We start from the raw sequence: 22,334 nt of genomic DNA on the forward strand, positions 1-22,334 counted from the left end.
AGTATAATATGGATTCCTACTCTTCATCAAAAGGGAATCAGGGTTTGCATCATTTTCACTTCTTAGAGCACTAGCGTACAGTAACTATTTGCATGTTTAAGGCTGCAATCAATGAGCAGATCAAGTGGCTTCAGTCTATTGTATGTTGCTATCTCTTTGAAATTCATTTTTCTATATCATTTTATCTTCTTTTTGTCTTTATATCAATTAAGTTATTACTTGTCTTTTTGGGTTTGTGTTATAGTGTGGAATTCAACGTGCTTTATGTACCACCCCATGTATGCCTATAATGCTTAGGATAATTTTGCTCTCAGGAGCCTTGCCTAGCAATTACTTAGAACTCATATTTTTCCTAACTTTGTCGCTACTTTGATTTTATCAAGCGATGAATAATGTCCTAATCAGAATTTTCGAGGGGGAATTGGGGAATATTGACCCCTTCAGAGTTTGAAAAACAAGAGAATGAAGACTCCTTGTATTGTATGGTACTATGATATGCTCCGTAAGGCTTTTTTTTAACTAAACAAGTGACATTAAATTTTATTTTTTATGTCGATGATACGTGGGTGTAACTGATATATAGGGAGTAATTGTAGTAGTGCCTGAAGAGAACACGAAATATAGTCAACCTAAAAAATAAAAGCCAATTTTGTATTTATTTTTTATTTTATTCCATCTCACTCGAATTTTATAAAATTAGTGGGTTTGTTGTAACTAATCTTATTTGTCCCTTTGAAATAACTGATAATACTCTTATCACCGAATGTTTAACAGACTCGAAACGTCGTAACGTAACTACCACGTCAAACAAACGCGCAGCTTGAGCCGTGAGCTACAACCGCATAACCGTTACATATGTAGAGCAGTACGAAGCGGTGCAGTTAAAGCAAGCGTTTAAGAAGTGATTTAAGCTGATGCAGGCGTAAAGTATAAGAAGAATAAAACAACATGCTTTTACTGTAGCCAACAAAAAATGGAGCTTTCTACCAAGTTATTGTATTCAAAAGCTTCTGGGCTGTGCCATTTGGCTTTTGAATTTGGTCAACAAAATTTGATTATGTTGATTAACAGTCAAATTTTGATTTTAGCTCCTTGAGTCATGTGGAGCACACATGTTGTCTGTAAAGAAGTATAAGGTCTACCTCTCAAAGCTTCTTTAAAATTTGATTTTTAAATAATAATTTTGTCAAATATGGTACAAAAAACTGTATTTTCTAGACTGAAGTTGCAAGTATTTACCAAACGGAGCTTAATGTATGTTGAACAATTATGATGGTTTCTATGGTTTTATCTGAACAATAATTTGGAATATATGCTATGTAGAACAGCATTTTCAGAGGAATATTGTTCGTGGCATTGAAGGGTTTGTTGCAGTAAGCTTGAAACAAATGGAAATAGGTTGTTTGTTTGCTCTTGCTTTCGTTATAATATTTGATTTTTTTTTTATTTTCTTGACTAGTTCTTGTGTACAATATTTTTGTATTCAAATATTGTAGCGAGAAAGTTGGCTGAAGATTGTTGCAAGTATGGAGCAGAGAATCAAAGTGACAATTCTTGCGTTGCAAGAGCTGCTCTTCAATTTGGCACTTCACATGATTTGATGGAAATGAGAGGGAAACTTTGCTCGGGATTCTTCGTGATCAGGTTAGTTCATCCCTAACTAGAAAATAATTCAAATATAGAAAATTATATGTAAAATTATTATCGAAACTATTATCTTCTCATAAGGAAACTTAGTTCTAAGATATTGAATAAAAGAATCCATTTTAAAGTTACAACTCTGAAATATTTAATGTTTTATATTAAAATCATTGCTAGTGACATCCATGACTTAATAATTTTATTGGTTCAAATGTTGAAGAGACCTTGTGACTTCTTACATCACTAGCAAACACTAGCGTGTGACAAGTTATTGGCCATGAGTTCTCTCAATTGACTCCAAGCATTTTCGATAAAGACACTTGCATCTATAGTAAAATCAAATCCATGAGACTGAAGGATGTATGTGGATGTCTTACAGGCCTAATTTAGATATTTGCATAGGTTTATTTCTATTTTAACCTTAAATACAGAAGAGAAGAACAATAACCTAATATCAATCATCCTAAGACCCAAAATTGCAGAAATTATCCTTATATATATTCTTAAAGTAGGCCCAAATTCCATGATTATGTTGGAGGAACTTTTTAATTGAGGTTTCGCTCTTTCTTTTCATTTTTTAACTATGTTACAGGTTTTTGGACATGTAGGTATCTGAACCACTACGGGCGTTAATCAACGGAGCACCTTTGGAAGATGCTCGACACCTGACTCATCGTTATGAAAAACTTCGACATGAAGTTGAACCCCAGGTAAGCTTTGAGGTAACATATGCAAGTATAAGGCAAGATGAGAATTATGTTAGATTTATATTGAATATTTTCACCAGGCAGCTGAAGTATTTAGGCGCCGATCAAAGATTAGGGAATCTGATATATCAGCAGAGAGTGCTGTGAAGCTTCGAAATGCAGAAGCAACATTGACCGAGCTTAAATCTACAATAATGGCTCTTGGTAGAGAAGCGACAGCTACCATGCTGTCGGTTGAATCACAGTAGCAACAGATGACAATAATCTATAAGTTAATACTTTCATGTGTGTGCCTATGCATGTGCTGACATTCTGCCTCTTATCTTCATGTTATTGTCAAGTTGAGTCACATGTCATTTTTTCCGGCCACTTCATGATTGCATGTTGGTCCAAGTATCATTTGTTTGAGCTGCTACTTTGGCTTAATTAAAAGACTACACGTGGTTTGTCTTTCGTTGGATGCATCATATTTAAACACTCTTCCTTATGCATATTCCAATCAAGTCTCGTAGAAGCTAAAATCTTCACGCCCAAAGTTGATCAACGTAGCTTTTAAATAAATTAAAATATGCAAATGCTAAAATATAGGAAATATTAACATTGTAATTAGAAAATTTTTAATATGTCCTCTATTTTAATGTTTGCATAATTTATTGAATTATTGTTCAGTGCTTTTAACAGTTCAAACAGTTGCTCGCTTAGTTTTACTGCAACCCAAATAAATCAGGGGAGTGATGAAAACTCATCCTGCAAATGTAATATGTTTACATCCCTTGATCAATACAAGGACAATCACTTTGGTTTGAGAGGCTTTCTTTTGCTTCTAAAAGCCTATCTTTCCAACAATGTTGAATTAAGTCAACACTTGTTCGAAATGTTACAATAGCGAATGGTAGTTCTAAACAATATGATTGGGGTTTGTTATGTCTTAAATTGTGCTTCTTGTCAAGATTTATATCAGAGTACTGATACAAACGGAGCTGATTTGCAAACGCATATTAATCAGAATGACGTCTACTTTATAGCAAAAGTAAGGCTTCTGCTCTCTTGCATAGGTGAAAGTCCCTCTATTGCCCTCCTCCTGGAAAATCTTAAGAAATAAGATGCGCACAAAATTGACTGCTGTCTTTTAAGATTTTTTTTTTTTAAAAAAAAGAAATTTGTTGTATTTTACCATGAAAGTTGTTAATTTACTGAATTACAAACTTATCAATTAATTTGATGTTGCACAGTCTTTTGCTTAACATATTGCATTCTTATTTTAATTTTGGAGCAATAAATTTTTTTTCTACTATCACTACCATCTGGTCAGGTATTTGTATTATTGCACAACATCTACGGAAGTAGTGATTAGTCTTAAAAGTTGAAGATGTCTGTCTGTATCCTTTCATCCTAGATAAATTGTCATATGATCGTAGGACAAATTGTAATTATTTTTTAAAAAATTTATTAGTTAACACCTTGAAAATTCTTTTCCCTCAAAGAAAATTACTCTAAAAGTGTCCAAATGTGGTGCTAAGGAAGTCATTCTTAGGAAACTTTATTTAGGAGAACAGGACTTTTAAGCATGAGGTTTAGCAAACACTAATGAATTAAAAAAGAGATAGATGTCGGATGAGCTAGATAGAATGCATGGGCTAGAAGTATCATGTGTCTCTACTATCAATATCTTAGCAACATCAAAGTTGAGTTAGGCATGCCAAAGAAAGCCAAACCACTGAAAGTTGTGTAGCCACTCACGACGTAGCAGGTGATGTAAAGTCTTGATATTGCTTATAGATACAAGACTGATAGCTCAACATCCCTCTTTTTGAGATTTTCTCTTAAGTTAGATGGGCCTTTTTATGATTATTTCTGAATTATGATTCTCCTTACTTGGTTTACCTAGAAAACCTATGTTTATATGGATGTGACTAGGGGGCAATCTATGTATTTGATGATAAATCTGGCCGAGAAAACTTAAATTATTAGGCAGAGGAAATTGACTGACCATAAGCTGTCATGTTAAATCCATCACTTAAAAGATGTCGGACACTTGTAATCCTCATTATCTATGACTTTCTTGTGCATAGGCCATGTTTTGTGGAGAGCAGTCAAAATTTCAGATTTAAAATCTGATCCATAATTTAAAAATGGAATTTTGTTTCTAATATATCTTTGTTGGCCATAATCATAGTAGTTACAATGAACGTTGCTGCTACTGCTGCTACTTTTGTTATGCTTTTTTTAAGATTAAGTTCTATTTATCCCATTATCTTATAGGTTATACATCCATTTGACGCTCAAGCAAATAGGGAGCTAAGTCTTTCAATTGATGATTATGTTGTGATTCGCCCGGTACCTTCCCCTCTAAATAACAAGACAGATTTTTCGACTATGCTATTAACTTATCCTTCTAACAACTTATGATATGTGGAATTTAGAACTAATGCTTATACTTATTTGATGTTCAAAGCACATGGCATTTTGTTCTTAAAATTTTGATTGAAAAGCAATGAGTTAACAAATGATGGTTGGTTTTCTTTCTTCCTACCATATTTTCCCTTTTATATTGAAGTGCAAATCAGAATATAGTAGGGTTGCTAGCTCAGTTCTAAACCACCCAGTTTACCCTTATAGATATGTGAATTTATATCTTGTTATGCTTCCATGGTTAATGTTGTTATTTCAGTAATCACAACTAATTCACTCCTTCTATGTAAAATAATTAGTTTTCCCCTTAGGTCTTTGAACGGTCAACTTTTGTTTAATTCACCTTTTTAGTTATAACTTCTCAAGGTGGCTCTTATGGATGGTCAGAAGGTGAATGCAAGGGCCAAGTTGGTTGGTTTCCCTCGGCATACATAGAAAGACAAGAAAAAGCCCCAGCTAGAAGGATATCAGAAACAAACTCCTCACCCAAATGTGATGCGACTTCTTAATAAACTCTTGCCAAGTATCTATATGTTCTTTTTCCTGTATTATAATTGCCATTTTAGTTTATAGAATGACTGCGACAATTGATAAGTGGTTTGATTGCTTCTCTTAATTAAATCTTACTAAGCTCCAAGTAATATGTGTGATCATATGCATTTTAATATTTGTATTTATCTCCAAGTTGAGGAGAATATTTATAGTAACAACTGTGTTTCCAAATTGCCTAAAAAAAAAAATGCACATCATGTTTAGCAACAAATTTTTACTATTATTTCTTCCCAGTTTTAATTTACTTTCTCCCTGAATTAAATGTTATATTAGTAGCTTGATTAGAAAGTAACTCATATCAATCAAACTACCTTGATGCAAGAGATTGAATTTAGAATTTCTGTGTCTTTGTGAAACTTTCCAATCATAATGTTATGAAATCTGTGGGCATGAACTTTCTAATTTCTAGTTGCATTTGGAGTATGTACAATATAATCTGAATCACTTGCATAATGTTCTTCTTCATCTTCCACTTGAAGGTAATGAAACTTCTAACTAATGAAACTTTCCAATTTTAATATTATGAAATATGTGGGATTGAGTTGGAAATTTTTGTTAACATCTAGAGAATGTATGGTATAATTTGAATTCATTAGCATAATCTTCATCTTCATTGATTTGTAAATTATGAAACTAATATATAAAAAATTAATGTTAAATCCTAATTATCTTTAGTCCTTAAAATTGTTGAGGAGATATGAAATTCTGGTGGTGGATGTGAGAGTTTTAGCTTTGAGAATACTACTTCATCTCTATTTTGATGTTTTTGTGCCCCTTGTTATGGCAAGGCATTAATCTTCCTAAATTTTTTGTCAAGCTTCAACTTTATTAGATATATACCTTTCTTGATGAAATGTTTGGGTCCATCGCTGGATTTGGTGTTAATGTTGCTAGTGAAGAAGATGATGATAGCACCATAATCGTTCTTATTCAGAGTAAAATAGGTGATCAAGTGCATCTAGGCGTTTCATTTCTTGTGTATGATTATTAAACGACTCTCAATATAGTTTCTAAATGAATGTTATATAGTGGCTGCTTTTAACATTGGAGATGGTTCTCTTATTTAAGTATGCTGCACAGTAAAGGAAAGTTATAAGCTATGATAGACAAATATGGGTTTGGATCCATCCTGCTCCAAATCCAAATCTGCAAAACATGATCAATCATCTTTTTAAGTGTAGAGAAAAATGTGAAGTGCTTGGAAGTTGGAAGCTATTTAATGCTAAATACTAGTACAATTTTAATAAAAAATAAAAATAAATTTATTTCCTAAGCAAACTTGATTAGTACTTAAAGGATTATAATTAAACTACTTGTTAATTTCAATGACAAAATCTTCTTGGAATAAGATTGTCTACAACAGAATAATAACAAGAACTTATCCACATTTCAATAAGATAAAACCATCTACGTCGCCAATAAGGATTTACATATAGAACAACAATGATTGCGAATATCACAATTACGTATGATGGTGTAAATGTGATGAAGAAACTGTCGATGTCAATTAAATTATCATCTCCTTCATTGCTAGTTGAAGCCTCTGACATAGTTGCTGGTGATTTGCAAATGGGCAATGGAAATCCACAAAGAAAAGTATTTCCCTCATAGCTACTCTCGTTGAAGGTTGCAAATTGTGCTTTCCATTTTGGAATTTCGTCTAATAAGTTATTGTATGCCACACTGAAAACAGCCAATGCCTTTAACTCCACAAGTTGATGAGGTATTTTCCCAATCAATTTGTTGTAAGAAATATCCAAACTTTCAATTTGCTCTAAGTTTGAAAATGTTGATGGGATCGATCCTATCAAGCTGTTATGTGATAGATTCAATGTTTGAATCCCTGTCAAATTTCCAATTTGAGGAGGAATATGACCAATTAACTTGTTGCAAGAAAGATCAAGTCCTGCTACCAGGCTAAGCACTTTTCCTTGGTAAATGTGCTCAATGTTCTTTGTTGTGAATTCAAAACTTTCAAGGATTTTTTGTTCTTTGGTTAGCCAACCGTAAAAAGATGTTTCAAATGGCTTAAGACTAGAGCTATTGTTGTAACTTTCACGAAGTGTGGTGTTATCAAAGCAATGGGGAACAGGACCGTGAAGATTATTATTAGAAAGATCTAACAATTGCAGTTGGTTCAATCCGCACAATTGAACTGGCACTTCACCTTCAAGATTATTGTGACCTAAGATAAGGTGGTTTAGTTGAGAAAGCCCATCAAACCAATCTGGAATGCTGCCATTCAAGTGATTATAGCTAAGATCTAATGTCACAAGGGAAGAGCAATTAAAGAATGTACCTCTTTTTAGCTGTCCATGTAACATATTTTTTTAAAGATGAACTTTTTTGATATAGAGAGGATGGAAACAAGATGGTAAACTTCCAGATATATTATTGTCTGAAATGTCCAAAATATGAAGCGAATAAAGTTGACAAAACTCCACTGGAATAGGACCTTCAAGATGATTCTTGGGCATTGTAATATCTTGTAAACTTGTGAGATTGCCCAACTATCGTGGAATCTTACCCGAAAGACTGTTATTATTAAGGTACAATCCTTCTAGTGAGGAGCATTTAGATAAACTTTGTGGAATCTCTCCTATGAAGCGATTGTCCTCCAATTGTAACTGTCTTAAGTTTGCCAGGTTAAAATTTCTACAGAACATGTGACCTTTTAGGTTGTTGTTTGATAACGCTAGAAACTCCAAGTTGACGCAACCGACGGCCAAGCGCTCAGGGATTTCACCAGTCAATTGATTGCTAGATAAGTCCAGAATTCTGAGGAAGTTCATATTACCAAATGAAGAGGGAATGCTACCATGCAAGGCATTCGTGGAAATGTTAAAAGAAAATAAACTTGGTAAAATATCTCCAATTTCTACTGGAATATGGCCTTGGAAGTTGTTGTTGGAGACATCCAAGAATCTTAACCGCCTGTGTGGATGAATTGGCAATCGAAAAGGTCCTCCAATAGAATCATTGATGAGAAAAAGAGTTTCTAATTTTGCGTTGTTTTCCAGCAACCAATTTGGAAATTCTCCATTCATCTTTATATGTCAGAGATGAACATCCTCCAGGTCATGTTGATGGTAAAGGAATTTGGGGAATGTGACACCATCTCCATAACCGGAAGACAACAAGAGAGATTGTAATTGGAAGTTTGGGGCGGTCAAAGAATGTGACTCAGTTATTTCAGCTTTTATTTCATTGTTGTAAGCCCATAATCTCTTGAGTCTTGAGTGATTGAAAAGTGGTTCAAGTGAAATTGGGATCTGGAAGTGATTGTTTGAAAGATACAGCTCTTCAATGGATGTCAAATGAACGAGGGGAGATGAGGAGATGCTTCCAGTAAGTTGATTAGAAGAAACATCTAATATTCGGAGGGATGTCATATTTGCCATGCACCAAGGCAAGCTACCTCTTAAATCATTGCTTGCAATGTACAACTCTTGTAGATGCACCAGCGAACAGAGGCCTGAAAATTTATTAATTCATCCATCAGTACAATAAAAAAATTAACAAATGAATATCATTTTTTTATAAGTGATTGGTTTGTGTAATTATATTAAATCAAAAACTAATATTATAGATTAGCTGGGGAGGGTGGGAGCATCTCGTTAACCTTGATTAAGAGTCTCGCTGCTGTTAATGCCAAGAGTATAATATGACAGTGATAAGTACTTAAGAGAAGACATCGATTCACTGATGATTTGAAGAAAGCTGGTGTTGAGTGCAATGCGCATGAATTCCATGTCCAAATGTTCCAAACTCTTGGAATGAGGAAAGTCTAGCAGAAACAATAAAATAAATAAATAAAAATGTTGAACACGTAAGATGACATTGAGTTCACAATCAACACTTTTCTTTTACCTTGACCACGTATGACACCATTGACTTCACAACCAATCATCGACAGATTTTTTAACAAAGGGAATATTGATGCAATGCTTTGCAGAAGGCTTATATGGAGAGGGGAATCGTCCAATTTCAAATATTCCATGTTGGTGAAATTGTGCAACTCTGTTTCGAAGCAATAAATTTAGCTTTATTAACAGTACGGAAAAATAATTAATTATTTAACAGTTTATTTATAAATTTGGCCACATATGTACCGTTTATTAATAATATGGATAATTAATTAATTAATTAGTTGCTTATTTATAAATTTGGCCACATTTGTACCTTTTACTTACCTTGAGTAGTAATTGTCACTGTTTCTGTAAAATTATTAGACGAAAGGTAAAGACTGTTGAGGGATGAGAATGATCCTATTGACTGTAACAACTTGCTTCCATCTCTAACTCCAACTCCTGATAGATCAAGGCTTTTCAACTTCCTCAAACCGTTGTAACCTATTTAATAACAATAATTAGGATAGGATTTAAGAAAATCAAAATTCATTGTCTAAATTTAGAGCTAAACAAAATAAATGATTAATTTAATTGGGAGTCAATTTGTATTTTATGCTTTGGGCAAAGATCAGTATCATTTTTCAATCGCTGTAAAGATTAAAAAATTAAAATGAAATCTTTATTACATTTTGTTTTTGAAATAATCATATTACGTCCTGTTTTTGAAATAATATAAATTCTATGTTTCTTTATTTTTATTTTTATTTTTTTGTACCTTTTGGGCCTTCCCTAATCAAATGAATAAAATTTATGTAATTGAATAATATTTTAAGTGTTTACCTTGAGGAACCACAAGATTGTTGATTTCATTGAAGCTCATGTCCAACAATTCTAAGTTGTTGAAGGAATCGAATTCTGCAAACATAAACAGACTTAAGACTTAAAACAGAGTAAATTAATTAATTAATTTAAAGAAATTAAAACGTCATTAGAATTTCGTCTAAACCAAACCAAATAGTATTTAATTAATTGATTGACAAAGTATGCTTAATTTGTATGTAATTCCTTCAGGCTAATCAAATTAAATATTAAATTATGTCGATAATACAGAAGTCTAGCTAGCATATATAAAATGAGAAAGCAGGGCTTAGACTTACCTCGAACGTCGAATGTTCCTTTGAATCCTGTACCACTTAAACTAAGAGACTTCAATTTACTCAAACCTGTAAAATAATAAACCAAATGGCAAAGAATCCAGCTAATTTGTATAAGTTAGCATTTTTTTTATGGTATTTGTAGTACCTTTTGAGACCACAAATTTGTCAATCTTGTTCCCGCCAATGTCTAGCTCCTCTAAATCTCTCAAAGAATCTAATTCTGTAATAAGTACAAATTGAGTTGAATGTTTCAAACCTCACCACATAATAAGTTGTGGAGGTGTTTGGTTCACTATTGGAGTTTTTTTTTTAATCTTAAATTCAAGACATATGAAAGTACAAGATGAAATTACGAGAAACATTAAAACTTGTATTTATAAATTGCTTAAAACTGTTTTTTTTAATATTAATCATTAAAAAATTGAATTCAAAGCCTTGAATCTTATTTTAGCAAGTTAATGAAAGAGCTTGAAGTTTTAATTATGTACCTTTAACGTCAATACTTCCTATTCCAAAATAAATTTAATGATCTTAATTATGAAAGATGAGTTAGAGATGATAAAATGCTATTATTGAACGAGTTTCCACTTAAATTAAGCATCTTCAAGTTGTTCAATCTTGATAGCCTCTCTATACCTGCAAATAAAAAAAAAAAAAAAGATCATAGATACTGGTGTAATTTCAAAATTAATCATTTAAAAAAAAGTCAAAATTGTCGACTAAATAAATATGCATATAATTGCTCGGTCTTGATATTCAACTTAAATTAGGGGGGGAAAGTAAATTAATTAAATTAAACGAAGCACCTTCATTCTCAACACAACCGGCTATTTTGTTGTCAGTTAAATCAAGTGACTCAAGTTATTGGAAGGGAGTAAACAAAGAAGCATTCAGATACCAGTACTCTCCCTCATACGTGTCAGAAAGGTCTAGCGCTATCACTCGACTTGTGGTGTTGCTGCACTCAACCCTTTCCCACTGACAACAATCAGTAGCTCCCTCACCATCTCCCCAGTCGTAAAGAAAATTATAAGGATCATTGAGGAAATGTTTGAGTCGCAAAAGAGCAAATCTCTCATGATCCAAACATCTCTCACTCCACCCACCTTCAAATATTATTAATAACAAAACAAACATTATCACCATTTTTTATTTTGAACCACCCATTCTAACAATATCTTTAAGTTTTAAAAAACACACACACTCTTTCTGTCTCTGTAACCAACCAGCGGGCTATACGCCATTTGTTTATAACGCATGTAACTATTTATACACCCAACTAGCTTATAGTTGACTTATTTAGTTGTTTTCTCCAAGTCCTTCATGCATTAATTTTCTTCCCTTTTTTTTCCATCTTTGTCATTTTGCTATAATTTGCAACAGCAACGCGTTTTGAGCTAGCAATAAAGAATAATTGAGAGAGATTGAGATGACAAATGGATAGAAACTAAAAATATGGGTGTTTAATACGAGAACGATTATACCCTTTTATTATATTTCAACCTAAAAATTTACTCTAAGCATTTATAATAAATAAAAATATGATAATAAAAATAATAAAAAAATATGAATAATATATATTTGTAAAAAAAAAGATTTATGTGTCCATTTTGAAAATTAGAGAGTATATGTAAATGTGATTATCAAAACAAATCATAGAAGTGTTGTTATTTTTTTCCTTTTAAAAAATCCACCATTATGAAAAAGCCCAAAGACTTTTACATCTTTTAGAAGTCTTTGGGCCTTGTTTTTTTTACCTCTTTTTCTTTCATTTGCATTTTGGTCCACAAGGCCAAAAATTAAATTCCACACGTTTGGCATTTTGTGGAGATTACATTTCCATGTTTTTACTTAGAAAGTAGCTGGAGACGTGGAGTCAATGCCGTCAAGTGCTCAATTATTGTTAGTTAGCAAAATGGAATTTTTGGCGAGATGAATTTGTTGTAAAAAAGTTTTTGGAAAAAATAATAATCATGGGAACTTGTCTTTATGTCTTTATAACAATTTACTACTGCCAAATCCTTACAGCTGCACATCTCTAGTTCAATTATCACCACAAAGGCACAAGTACGTCCATATGTAAACCAATCGATAGAGATCAAATTTCAAGCCATGAACTTGTATTGTCAGCAAACATCTAATCACTTTAGATATTTGTATCGTTTAATTAATTAATGATCACTCTAAAATTACAGAGGTTGGTCGAATATTCCCCTAAAATTAATTAATTTTACCGAAAGAGAATTATTAGACAGATCCAGTGTGTCTAGTTCTTTTGTTGTTTTGTAACAATCAATTTGGAAACTCTCCACTCAAGTTAACGTCTGAGAGATCAACATACTCCTAGTGATGTTAATGGAAGAGGAATTTATAAGAGGAGAAGAGGGAGTAATTACCCTTGATCAAGAAAGGTATCATTAAGTCTAGAATATGATAGTCAATGGCAGAAAAATTAACAAGCGTGTAATCCATGACCAAAGATTTTAAATCCTTGAAATTTATATAACCTAAAAATTAACATTGAACAAGAAATAAATCAACAATGTCACTTTGATCACGTAATCAATAAAACTTAAGATATATAATCAACACATGTTTATTTTTACTATTAAATTACTATTTTTTCTGTATTATTTGAATAAGGGAATTGATTTGGAGAAACTCTCACTATAATCGATGAAAATGATATAATCAATACATATTCGTTTTATTTTTAAATTAATACTTTTCCATTATTATTTGAAGAAGGGAATTGGTCTCAAAAAATCTTACTGTAATATATGTAACTTAAACTTTTTTTTTCTGAAATAAAAATTAACTTTTAAGAAGGCTTCATATATGGAGAGGCGACCAGTTCATTAATGTCAATTCTTTCAAGTTAGTGAAATTGTGCAGCTTTATTTAATCAGAAGGTGCAACAACTTTAGCTTTAACATATCTTATTTTTTAGACTACTAAAACTTTTAAATTCTGTCCACATGCCCACCCTATAAGATCCACAAAAGTAGCAGATAAAATGGAAGAAGTATGCTAAGGGGCTGTTTGATTTTAGTTGTGGCTTACACCAAAAATGCCCCGATCAGATGTTAATTAAACAAATGTACTTTTCCTCAGTTTATTATTTATTTTTACATAGATATATATTTTCTTTTTCAACGTAGAAAAGAGAATTAGGGGACAGATCAAGCGTGTCTGATTTTGCGTTGCTTTCTAGCAATCAACTTGGAAACTTTCCACTTAAGTTAACGTGTGAGAGCTGATGGAAGAGGAATTTGGAAAATGTGCCAACAAGTTCGTGACCTGACAATGAGATATATAGAAGTTATATAATTAGAATTTGGGGGACCAAAAATCGTGACTCTAATTTTGCATATATTTGATTATTTCAACACTTGATTGGTTTTGAATGGTCCAAGAATGGCCAAGTGACAATGAGACTTGGAAGTGATAGTTTGAAAAAGTGAGGTATTCAATTGATATTAGATAAATGACAGTAAATGAGGATATATTTCCAGTAAACTTATGGAGAGAGACATATCAAACTTGAAGTAAGAAGTCATATTTTCTAAGCACCAAAGATAATTTATTGTATCCGGAATATAATTATGGTCAATAAAAGAAAAAACTTTTGCAGATACATCAACTGATTGGGTTGAAAAAATAATTCATCCTTCAACTAATGACAATTAATGAATGCATAAAATCTTATATCTTTTAACATAAACATTAAATATTAATTTTATTAATAGTCGCAATCTTAGGCAGGCATAATTTGGTCATGAAAACAATAAAGCTATCCATTCTTAAAGACTATTAACTATAATAAGAAATCAATTAATATAATTTTTATAAGAGAAGAAGAGAGACTAAGTACCCTTCATCAAGAAAGGTACCATTAAGTTTAGAATATGATAATCAATGGTGGAAAAATTAACATCCGCCTAATTTATGACCAAATATTTTAAATCATGGGCGGACCCAATTAAGGCTCAGGAGGGGCTTCAGCCTCCCTGGACCATTAAGTTTTCTTTTAAATGTACCCCAAAGCCCCTTCTGAAAAAGTTAGATAAAATAATTTGGACACATTTTTCATATATTAAAAGACTTGTGGTTCAATAGTAAGAGTGTTATTTAATGATTTTAAAACCTTGGTTCAAATCTCATTAGCCACATTATTTTATTTTTTAAAATATTTTGTGGAAACTACTTCGAAAAATAATATTTTCACGCATTTAAAATACTACTTTAAAAAATAATATTTTCACGCATTTAAAAATAATAATTTATTACTATTATTATTTAGAATTTTAAAAAAAAGTAATAAAATTTGAGTTTATAAGACTTAAAATGTATTCGAGTGAACATTAAAAAAATCTAAATTAAATAAAAAATTTTGAACTAAGCCCCCGCTCATTTTAGTTTCTGGGTCCGCCACTGTTTTAAATCCTTAAAAAATTTAACAAGTTATTTCAGTAAAATATGAATCACCTTCCACACATTTTAGAAATCTTATCATTTTTTTTCTTTTTTCGTTAAATTATGTTTTGGTCCACACGGCCAAAAATTAAATTCCACACGTTTTGCATTTGGTGGAATTCTATGTATTTTTTTTTATTTTACAAAACTTTTGTCAGTGGAGTCAACGGGGCTAGAAATTCATTGAAGGGTCCCGAGAATCAAAGGTGCTTACTCAATTATTATTTGTGAAGTTGTAGACTTGTAGGGTAGCTACTGGAGTCCACACGTTGTAATGTTTGTTTACTGTCAATTTCATTGTTGGTCGTGTCCAACACGCTCAAGAATCCAATTATGCATATACGCCAAGACATAAAATTAAAGACTTAAAACATAGTTTAAGTAATTAATAATTTAACTTGAAACAAATTAAATAGGAGGATTTAATTATTAAATTCGACATTGTGCTACTGAAAATTAGAAAAAAAAAATTGTTGTTACATCAGTCAATTAGATAATCACTACAAATCAGCAGCTATGGACAACAACTCGCAATTAGATATTCAGCACCAAAATCAAAGCGTAACAGTTTTTTAAAGGAAAAGTGATGATTCTTAAATCTGGGGGGCATGCAACAGTGGACCAGCATCTCTCAGAATGTATTTAATTTCTGAAATCACCTGCACAACCTTTTTCTTCTACTTGAAGTAGTAATGACGTATACAACTAACCCCCAAGAACAATGATTCGTCATTTAATAAACGATTATTATCAACATTGATCCTGGAAAAGTAAATGGACTGTTATTATTGCCACCTGATCCTGAGTAATTTGAATTAGTCCAGCCGTTTTTATTCATTGGAGGATATGTTAATCTTTTCCGTTGTTTCAGGGCAAACTTGAAATCGAAAGTCACACCATAACCCAAAGAGCAGTGGACAACACCTTGCACATATTCAAAATCGCTGCAGTAACAACTTTGTTCAAACAAACACTCATCTTTCGTTTCTCGTAAAACCTCAACGACTTCAGCCATCTCAGTACATCCTGTAATATTTAACGTAGCTGAAGCCTCTTTTCCTAATGAAGTTATGCTCTGACCTAATTGCCCTGACCCAATTGCCCTGACAGCATTATAATGATTGGCATGCAGCGCCATTAACTTTTCAACGTCGCTCTTGCTAGAAAGCTTTGGATTAATGATGACAAGTAATGTTGCACCCTTTTCATCAAGACAGGAGCAGGTTTTTGCAGATTAACAACCAGCCACTCATAATCTGACAAAGTAGCTTCAGATAATGGCTCCAAAAACTCACATCTGGCCAGAATTTCAGCCGGGAGTACTCCAGCAATTAAGTTAGTATCCAGACTTGGTTTACCCTCCAGAATTTCTTCAGGCAACTTAACCAGCGTGACGAATTGATAAACAATGGGGAGGAGCATGGGCATTCTACATATTGTTAGACATCTTGAAGCCCCCATAATAGGATTGATCAAATGTTAGGTAACCTAAAAGATGCGACAACTATCTTTCATATTACATGTGCCCTTAACTCAAACCGGGCAAAGTATACAATAACTAGAACTTATAGATGATTCTACTAGAATACTATGCACAGTAGATTTATAATATTCATAAATCAAAACCTATCATCGTTCACCTGAAAGACTCCTGAGTTGCACAAACCAATTTCACTACGCCATACCAAAACTTTGTTTAACTTTCCAGGATCCACCTGATTGCACCTACTATCCCCCTTCATTACAGCTAATAACCACATAATTTAATTTTTTTGAAATTGGTCAATTACAAACTATTTGGTGGAATTCTGTCAAATTTTTTTTTTTATTTTCCAAAACTTTTGTCGGTGGAGTCAACGGGGCTAGAAATTCATTGAAGGGTCTCGAGAATCCAATTCTGCATAAACACATAAAATTAAAGACTTAAAACAGAGTTTAAGTAATTAATAATTTAACTTGAAACAAATTAAACAGGAGAATTTAATTATTGAATTCCACATTGTGCTATTGAAAATTAAAAAAAAAAAAATTGTTGTCACCTCAGTCAATTAGATAATCACTACAAATCAGCAGCTATGGACAGAAACTTGCAATTAGATAATCTGTAGTTACGAGTTTGATTTCAAATTTCCTGTATCGGAGTTCAGTAAGTATTAAGCACTAAAATTAAAGCGCAACAATTTTTTAAAGGAAGAGAGATTTATTGAATGCACTTAGTTTTAACTCAATTAAATATCATGAAAATTAATAGATTGATTTGCATAATGATTTTAAACTATATGTTAATTGATAAGATTATCTACAACGAAATAGTAACGGGAAGTCATCCATATTTTAATAAAATAAAACCACCAATGGCGCCAATAATAGTTCACATGTAGATCACTAATGCTTCCTAACATCACAATTACATAAGATGATTTAAAAGTGATATGGAAACTGTCCATATCAATTAAATTATCATCTAGTTGAATCTTCCAGCACAGTTACAGGTGATAAATTATCATCAAAAGATTCTTAAATCTGGGGGCTTGCAACAGTGGACCAACATCTCTCAGAATGTATTTTATTTGTCATTTAATAAACTATTAATATCAACATTAGACCAAGTCGTATCTGATCCTGGAAAAGTACTCGGACTGTGCATTGTTAATAAACTGTTATTATTGCCAGCCGATCCTGAGTCAATTAGGTAATCAGAACTGGTCCAGCCGTTTTCATTCATTGGAGGGTATGTTAATCTTTTCCATTGTTTCAGGGCAACCTTGAAATCGCAAGCCGCACCATAACCCAAAGAGCAGTGGACATATTCAATATCGCTGCAGTAAACATCTCCATCCCCACGCGAAGGGTGATTTCCTGTGTGGGTTGTGATTTCAAATTCTTCAATATCAAGATCATATTTACCCAATTTCAGTATTTGTTAACGATTATTGTATTTAGTTTTTACTCGATTAAAACTCATAATTGATCAATCAAGATCATTCAGTTAAATTTAAACACTTTCATGCTATGAAAGCATCATTGCTGATGTAACAAAATGCTTAATGATATGTTAACATCATAAAATCTACCTTGATAGGGTTCTTGCCAGTGATCACCCTATTCCTTCAAGACAAATCACAAAGACCACATTCAAGGAAGAAAACTTCCCTCTTTCAGCATATCACATCTGGTTAATTCTTCAATGTCCTGTACTTGAGAAGGGAAAAAGCATATGCATAAACAGCTTCAAATGAGGAAACTTCAACTATGGAGGCTACAATGATGAAGAAATCGGTGGCATTCGCTTCGTGATCTTTCTTCTCGAACTCTGCAAGATTGGCAACAACTTTGTTCAAACATACACTCATCTTTCGTTTCTCGTACAACCTCAACAACTTCAGCCATCTCAGTACATCCTGTAATATTTAACGTAGCTGAAGCCTCTTTTCCTAATGAAGTTATGCTCTGACGTAATTGCCCAGACCCAATTATAATGACTGGTATGCGGTGCCATGAACTTTTCAATGTACCTTTAGCTAAAGATTAATGATGACAAGTAACGTTGCACCCTTTTCATCAAGACAGGAGCAGGTTTTTGCAGATTAGCAACCAGCCACTCATAATCTGACAAAGTAGCTTCAGATAATGGCTCCAAAAACTCACATCTGGCCAGAATTTCAGCCGGGGGTACTCCAGCAATTAACTTAGTATCCAGACTTGGTTTACCCTTCAAAAGTTCTTCAGGCAACTTAACCCGAGTACTCTCAAGGGCAGAGGCAGATGCGCTCAGGATAACCTCTTACTTGAAAGGCAATGCTCTCGCTGTTTGCAAGCAGAATTCTATCCATTGATGGATTAATGGAAATGGACCTCTGACTCGCCCTCCAATTTGTTTTGTTTCAAGTCTTGAGGCAGCAGGGATTGCCTATAAAGAGAATGCGAACTTATTAGTCACATTATCGTGTTTACTGATCACTAAAATGAAGGAGATAACAATGTGAAAATTGAAGTAGAATGGCAGGCATGGGTATACCCAAAGATCAGCCCATAAGCTAGCACCAGACTTGGGAACAACAACTGCAACATTAGACATACGTTCGACAGCAGGAAGAACATCACTACTCCACCCAACAGCAATCCATACATCTCCAATTCCAAATACCTTCAGATAGTGTGTTCTGTCAAACAGTCGAACCTATGTAAAACCAAATAAACGCAGATATTATAATATTGTTACCGGTATCGACAAAGATATTAGCATCTAAAACAAATTATTATATAAGATAAACAATGGGGAGGAGCATGGGCATTCTACATATTGTTAGACATCTTGAAGCCCTCATAATAGGATTGATCAAATATTAGGTAACCTACAATATTCGACAACTATTTTTCATATTACATGCGTCCTTAACTAAAACTGGATAAAATAGACAATTTCAATAACTTGAATTTATAAATGATTCTACTAGAATACTATGCACAGCAGATTTATAACATTTTTAAATGAAAACTCGTCATTGTTCATCTGAAAGACTCAAGTTGCACAAACTGATTTCACCACACCAAACCAAAACTTTGTTGAACTTTCCTGGATCGACCTGACTGCACCTACAAACCCCCTTCATTACAGCTAATAACCACAATTTAATTTTTTTGAAATTGGCATGCCAGACAAATTTGTTCAGTTACAAACCTATTTTTGCTTAAAAATGCATTCATCAAACGACAATGACTTGTTATTATCACTCCATTTTTTAAGTCTCTATTGCTTGCTAAGTCACGTTGAGGAAACAAGCCAAATGTCGCCAATTTATCCACATCACATTAATATGGGTTTTCATTGTTTTGGGTTTTTGTTAATTTAATGAGACAGAATATCACATTCCTTGCCATTTCTTCAGCTAAATTTAGAAGAAAAAGCCTCTATCGCATCCATCTCAGAAAAGAACATGTTAGAGTGCAATTTATGCACTAGTTTTGCATTGTTTACTTCCCTTAATATCAATGTTTTGCACTTAATAATAATGTTTTACTTGTGTTTTACTTTTGTAGGTGCAATTCTATTGATTGATGATAAAATTGAGCTAAAAGATGATGTTTAAGGAGGATTGTTCTCTTGGAGAAATTTCTGAGCGTCAGAAGAACTTTGTTGATAAGGCGTGGGCGCGTGCTGTCAACTGCGGACCTGCAGTTTTTAGTTTAACGTGTTTTGTATTTTTTGTTATTTTTGTAATTACGAATTTAATATTTCAGATATTAGTATTTTATTTTAAATAGAATTCTAAAAGAGAAGAGAGAGAGAGTATTTAAGAGAGGAATCTATTGTGAAAAAGGGGGGATTTTGGATTGGAGAAAAAGAAACCCTAGATCTAATTTTTCTCTTCTCTCTATGAGGAACTAAACCCATTTTTCTGGTTGAAGGTTAATGAAGCTTTGATTCATCACTACTGTGAGATCTTTCTTGTGCTTTAATTGTTTTATTACTTTTTGGGTATTTGTTTATTCTCTGAATTATTTTCATGATTATGTTTGTTAATTAGGTAATTGGCCACTATTTAATTATCAACTTAATCTATTGTCAATTAAAGGATTCATCGTATGAAGAATTTAATGTTTGTGACAAATAACATAGCAGAGAGTTGTGTTGTGAGAATAAACAATCTAATTTAAATGAATCATCATATGTGTTGATTAGGATTTGGGTCTCTCTGGTTTTTCAGGCTGTCAATTGATTAAATTCTATGATCGTATCTAGGGTTGTCTATTGATTAGGGAAATAACCAACGGTCGTACCTTGGTTATCGACTAGTTAAGGAGAGATTGGCTATTAGAGGGTCTCAGTAGCTATAACCGGTCTATTCATGAGTAATAATAATCTATATTTGAATCAATGATCAGTAGTCGAATCAAGCTGAGTTAATTCCTTCAACCAGAGCTTTCTCCAATTTGAATTACAACTTTAATTTGCATTCTTGTTATTTTAATTTGATTTTTATTATTGTCAACAATTCCCCTATTTTACGTTTTACGTTTCAAAAGGATTTAATTAATTACCGATCTCTGTGGACACGACCCTGCTCAATCACTATACACAATTTATTTAGAGTAGGAATTTATTTTTGTTGGCTTCGACACCCATCAGAACACCAACATATGCATTCATATTTATGGAAAGGAGAAGACAACACTAACATATGCATTCATGTGTATTAAAAGGAGAAGAAAACACTAACATATGCATTCATATGTATGAAAAGGCAGACTTTACAAACAAAATCAGCTGTCAGGCAATAATATGCATTGACCAGATATCGTTTCTTTAAGAGTACCTGGTTTCCCAGTAATGCCAGATTCTGCTGAACAGCAATCCTCCCAGCAGCAACTTGCTAATCAATGTCATTTGAATTGTATGATGCTCCCATATACTTCAAAACTGTACCAATAACCTCTCTGGGAGAATTAACCATTGAAATCCTTCCTGCAAGCTCGGGCCGCCACAGATCTTTCCAGTCCTTAAACCCATTTTCATTAATCACGTTATGGTGCATAGAATGCAGATCTCTCAAAAAGCATCAACAACTATCTCATTCTAATTTCCAATTTGAATATATTGTGTAATGACCAGAGCATGTCAACATATATAACAACTCTGAAGCCTATTCCTTCCCATTCCAAGCAGACACATGCTTAAAATGAGGAGAACAGAGCCATCAAATGCACCCAAGAAAAAAAAAAAAAAACTACCATTTTGCAGTTCATTTCAGAAAACAACTTCAAACAAGATCTCACTAATTGATGACCAAAGAAACTTCACGTCATCATTTCTACATTGCACAATGAACAACATTTAAACATCAATAAACAGGATCTAACAAGATTTATTACGTTTTTGGATCATACTGATAGACTCACACGAAGATGATAAGGAACTGTAAATTACTTCACTAAAGATGTTACTTTTTCTTGTGAAAGCTTGGTCAACGTTTATTTGAGTGGATGAAATTTTTATTTTAGTTATTAGAAGGAGATCTCCAGCGAGCAACATATAAAGGTTGAGAAATATCCGGGTATAAAAAGGAAAAGAGGAATGACGATTCCCTGTCCTTATTCACATAAATTTTGACCATGTTAGAGATACAGCTCGTCGACAGAATTATAAACTACTGAACTGTTTCTTCCCATTAACTCCCATATTCTTCATTTTGAGATATGTTCTCCAAGCTAACCCACATATCAAAGCTTACTTCATGCATTAGAAAAATTCTCCATCATGGTGGGACATGGGTGAGGTGAGACATGAGAGACACACCGTGTGTTTGTTATATCAAAATCAAGTTAGTTGTTAAACGATATTGACACTGCTCAGTGACAATATGCAGATCAAGATTGTGTAATTTTTTGGGTCAAAATGGACATAATTAAAACATAATAATCAACCTACAATAGGAGATAGTAGTTAAAACAATTGCTCAATCTTAGGCAAGAAGAATTCAGTGCTACTAATCGTCTATCCCATTTTAAGGTGCTAAAGTTGCAATCTGACGTCAATT

At 32.9% G+C, this 22,334-nt stretch overlaps 2 protein-coding genes and 2 pseudogenes across 6 annotated transcripts; 1 reads left to right on the forward strand and 3 right to left on the reverse strand.

Annotated features, from left to right (window-relative positions):
• Window positions 1–8: 8 nt before the first annotated feature.
• LOC102620330 (SH3 domain-containing protein 1-like) lies at window positions 9–5,195 on the forward strand (annotated as a pseudogene).
• Window positions 5,196–6,621: 1,426 nt separating this feature from the next.
• On the reverse strand, window positions 6,622–8,359 carry LOC127902335 (receptor-like protein 15). The gene is made up of 3 exons (XM_052441205.1): window positions 7,840–8,359; window positions 6,779–7,575; window positions 6,622–6,666 (listed from the first exon to the last, which is right to left on the reverse strand). Exons 1-3 carry the CDS (start codon window positions 8,357–8,359, stop codon window positions 6,622–6,624), a joined length of 1,362 nt encoding a protein of 453 aa, XP_052297165.1.
• On the reverse strand, window positions 8,076–11,551 carry LOC102618985 (receptor-like protein 13). Of its 5 annotated transcripts, XM_052440456.1 has the most exons (9): window positions 11,127–11,551; window positions 10,809–10,956; window positions 10,466–10,540; window positions 10,321–10,386; window positions 10,004–10,078; window positions 9,506–9,664; window positions 9,183–9,332; window positions 8,935–9,099; window positions 8,076–8,787 (listed from the first exon to the last, which is right to left on the reverse strand). In XM_052440456.1, the coding sequence occupies exons 5-9, from the start codon at window positions 10,041–10,043 to the stop codon at window positions 8,369–8,371; spliced, it is 933 nt and encodes a 310-aa protein (XP_052296416.1). In that variant the 5' UTR covers window positions 10,044–10,078; window positions 10,321–10,386; window positions 10,466–10,540; window positions 10,809–10,956; window positions 11,127–11,551; the 3' UTR covers window positions 8,076–8,368. The 5 variants fall into 5 exon arrangements, with proteins under 5 accessions (XP_052296416.1, XP_052296414.1, XP_052296413.1 ...); XM_052440454.1 differs by having other exon boundaries at window positions 10,321–10,540; XM_052440453.1 differs by having other exon boundaries at window positions 10,466–10,956.
• A 6,229-nt stretch (window positions 11,552–17,780) lies between these two features.
• On the reverse strand, window positions 17,781–22,018 carry LOC102618500 (uncharacterized; annotated as a pseudogene).
• Between the last annotated feature and the right edge of the window lie 316 nt (window positions 22,019–22,334).

The sequence above is a fragment of the Citrus sinensis genome, chromosome 5 (genome assembly GCF_022201045.2).
Source record: "Citrus sinensis cultivar Valencia sweet orange chromosome 5, DVS_A1.0, whole genome shotgun sequence".
Lineage (NCBI taxonomy): Eukaryota > Viridiplantae > Streptophyta > Magnoliopsida > Sapindales > Rutaceae > Citrus > Citrus sinensis.

What these genes read in the sequence shown, in the direction of transcription:
- LOC102618985 (XM_052440458.1), bottom strand. Translation starts at nt 10,043, where the DNA reads ATGAGCTTCAATGAAATCAACAATCTTGTGGTTCCTCAAG. An exon ending in CAATCTTGTGGTTCCTCAAG is followed by an intron (nt 9,665 to 10,003) that starts GTAAACACTTAA and finishes GTTATTAAATAG; the next exon opens with GTTACAACGGTTTGAGGAAG. An exon ending in TGGTGTCATACGTGGTCAAG is followed by an intron (nt 9,100 to 9,182) that starts GTAAAAGAAAAG and finishes TGTTTCTGCTAG; the next exon opens with ACTTTCCTCATTCCAAGAGT.
- LOC127902335 (XM_052441205.1), bottom strand. Translation starts at nt 8,359, where the DNA reads ATGAATGGAGAATTTCCAAATTGGTTGCTGGAAAACAACGCAAAATTA. An exon ending in TAATAATAACAGTCTTTCGG is followed by an intron (nt 7,576 to 7,839) that starts GTAAGATTCCAC and finishes TTGTGACATTAG; the next exon opens with ATCTTAGCTATAATCACTTG. An exon ending in TCACATTTACACCATCATAC is followed by an intron (nt 6,667 to 6,778) that starts GTAATTGTGATA and finishes ATTCTGTTGTAG; the next exon opens with ACAATCTTATTCCAAGAAGA.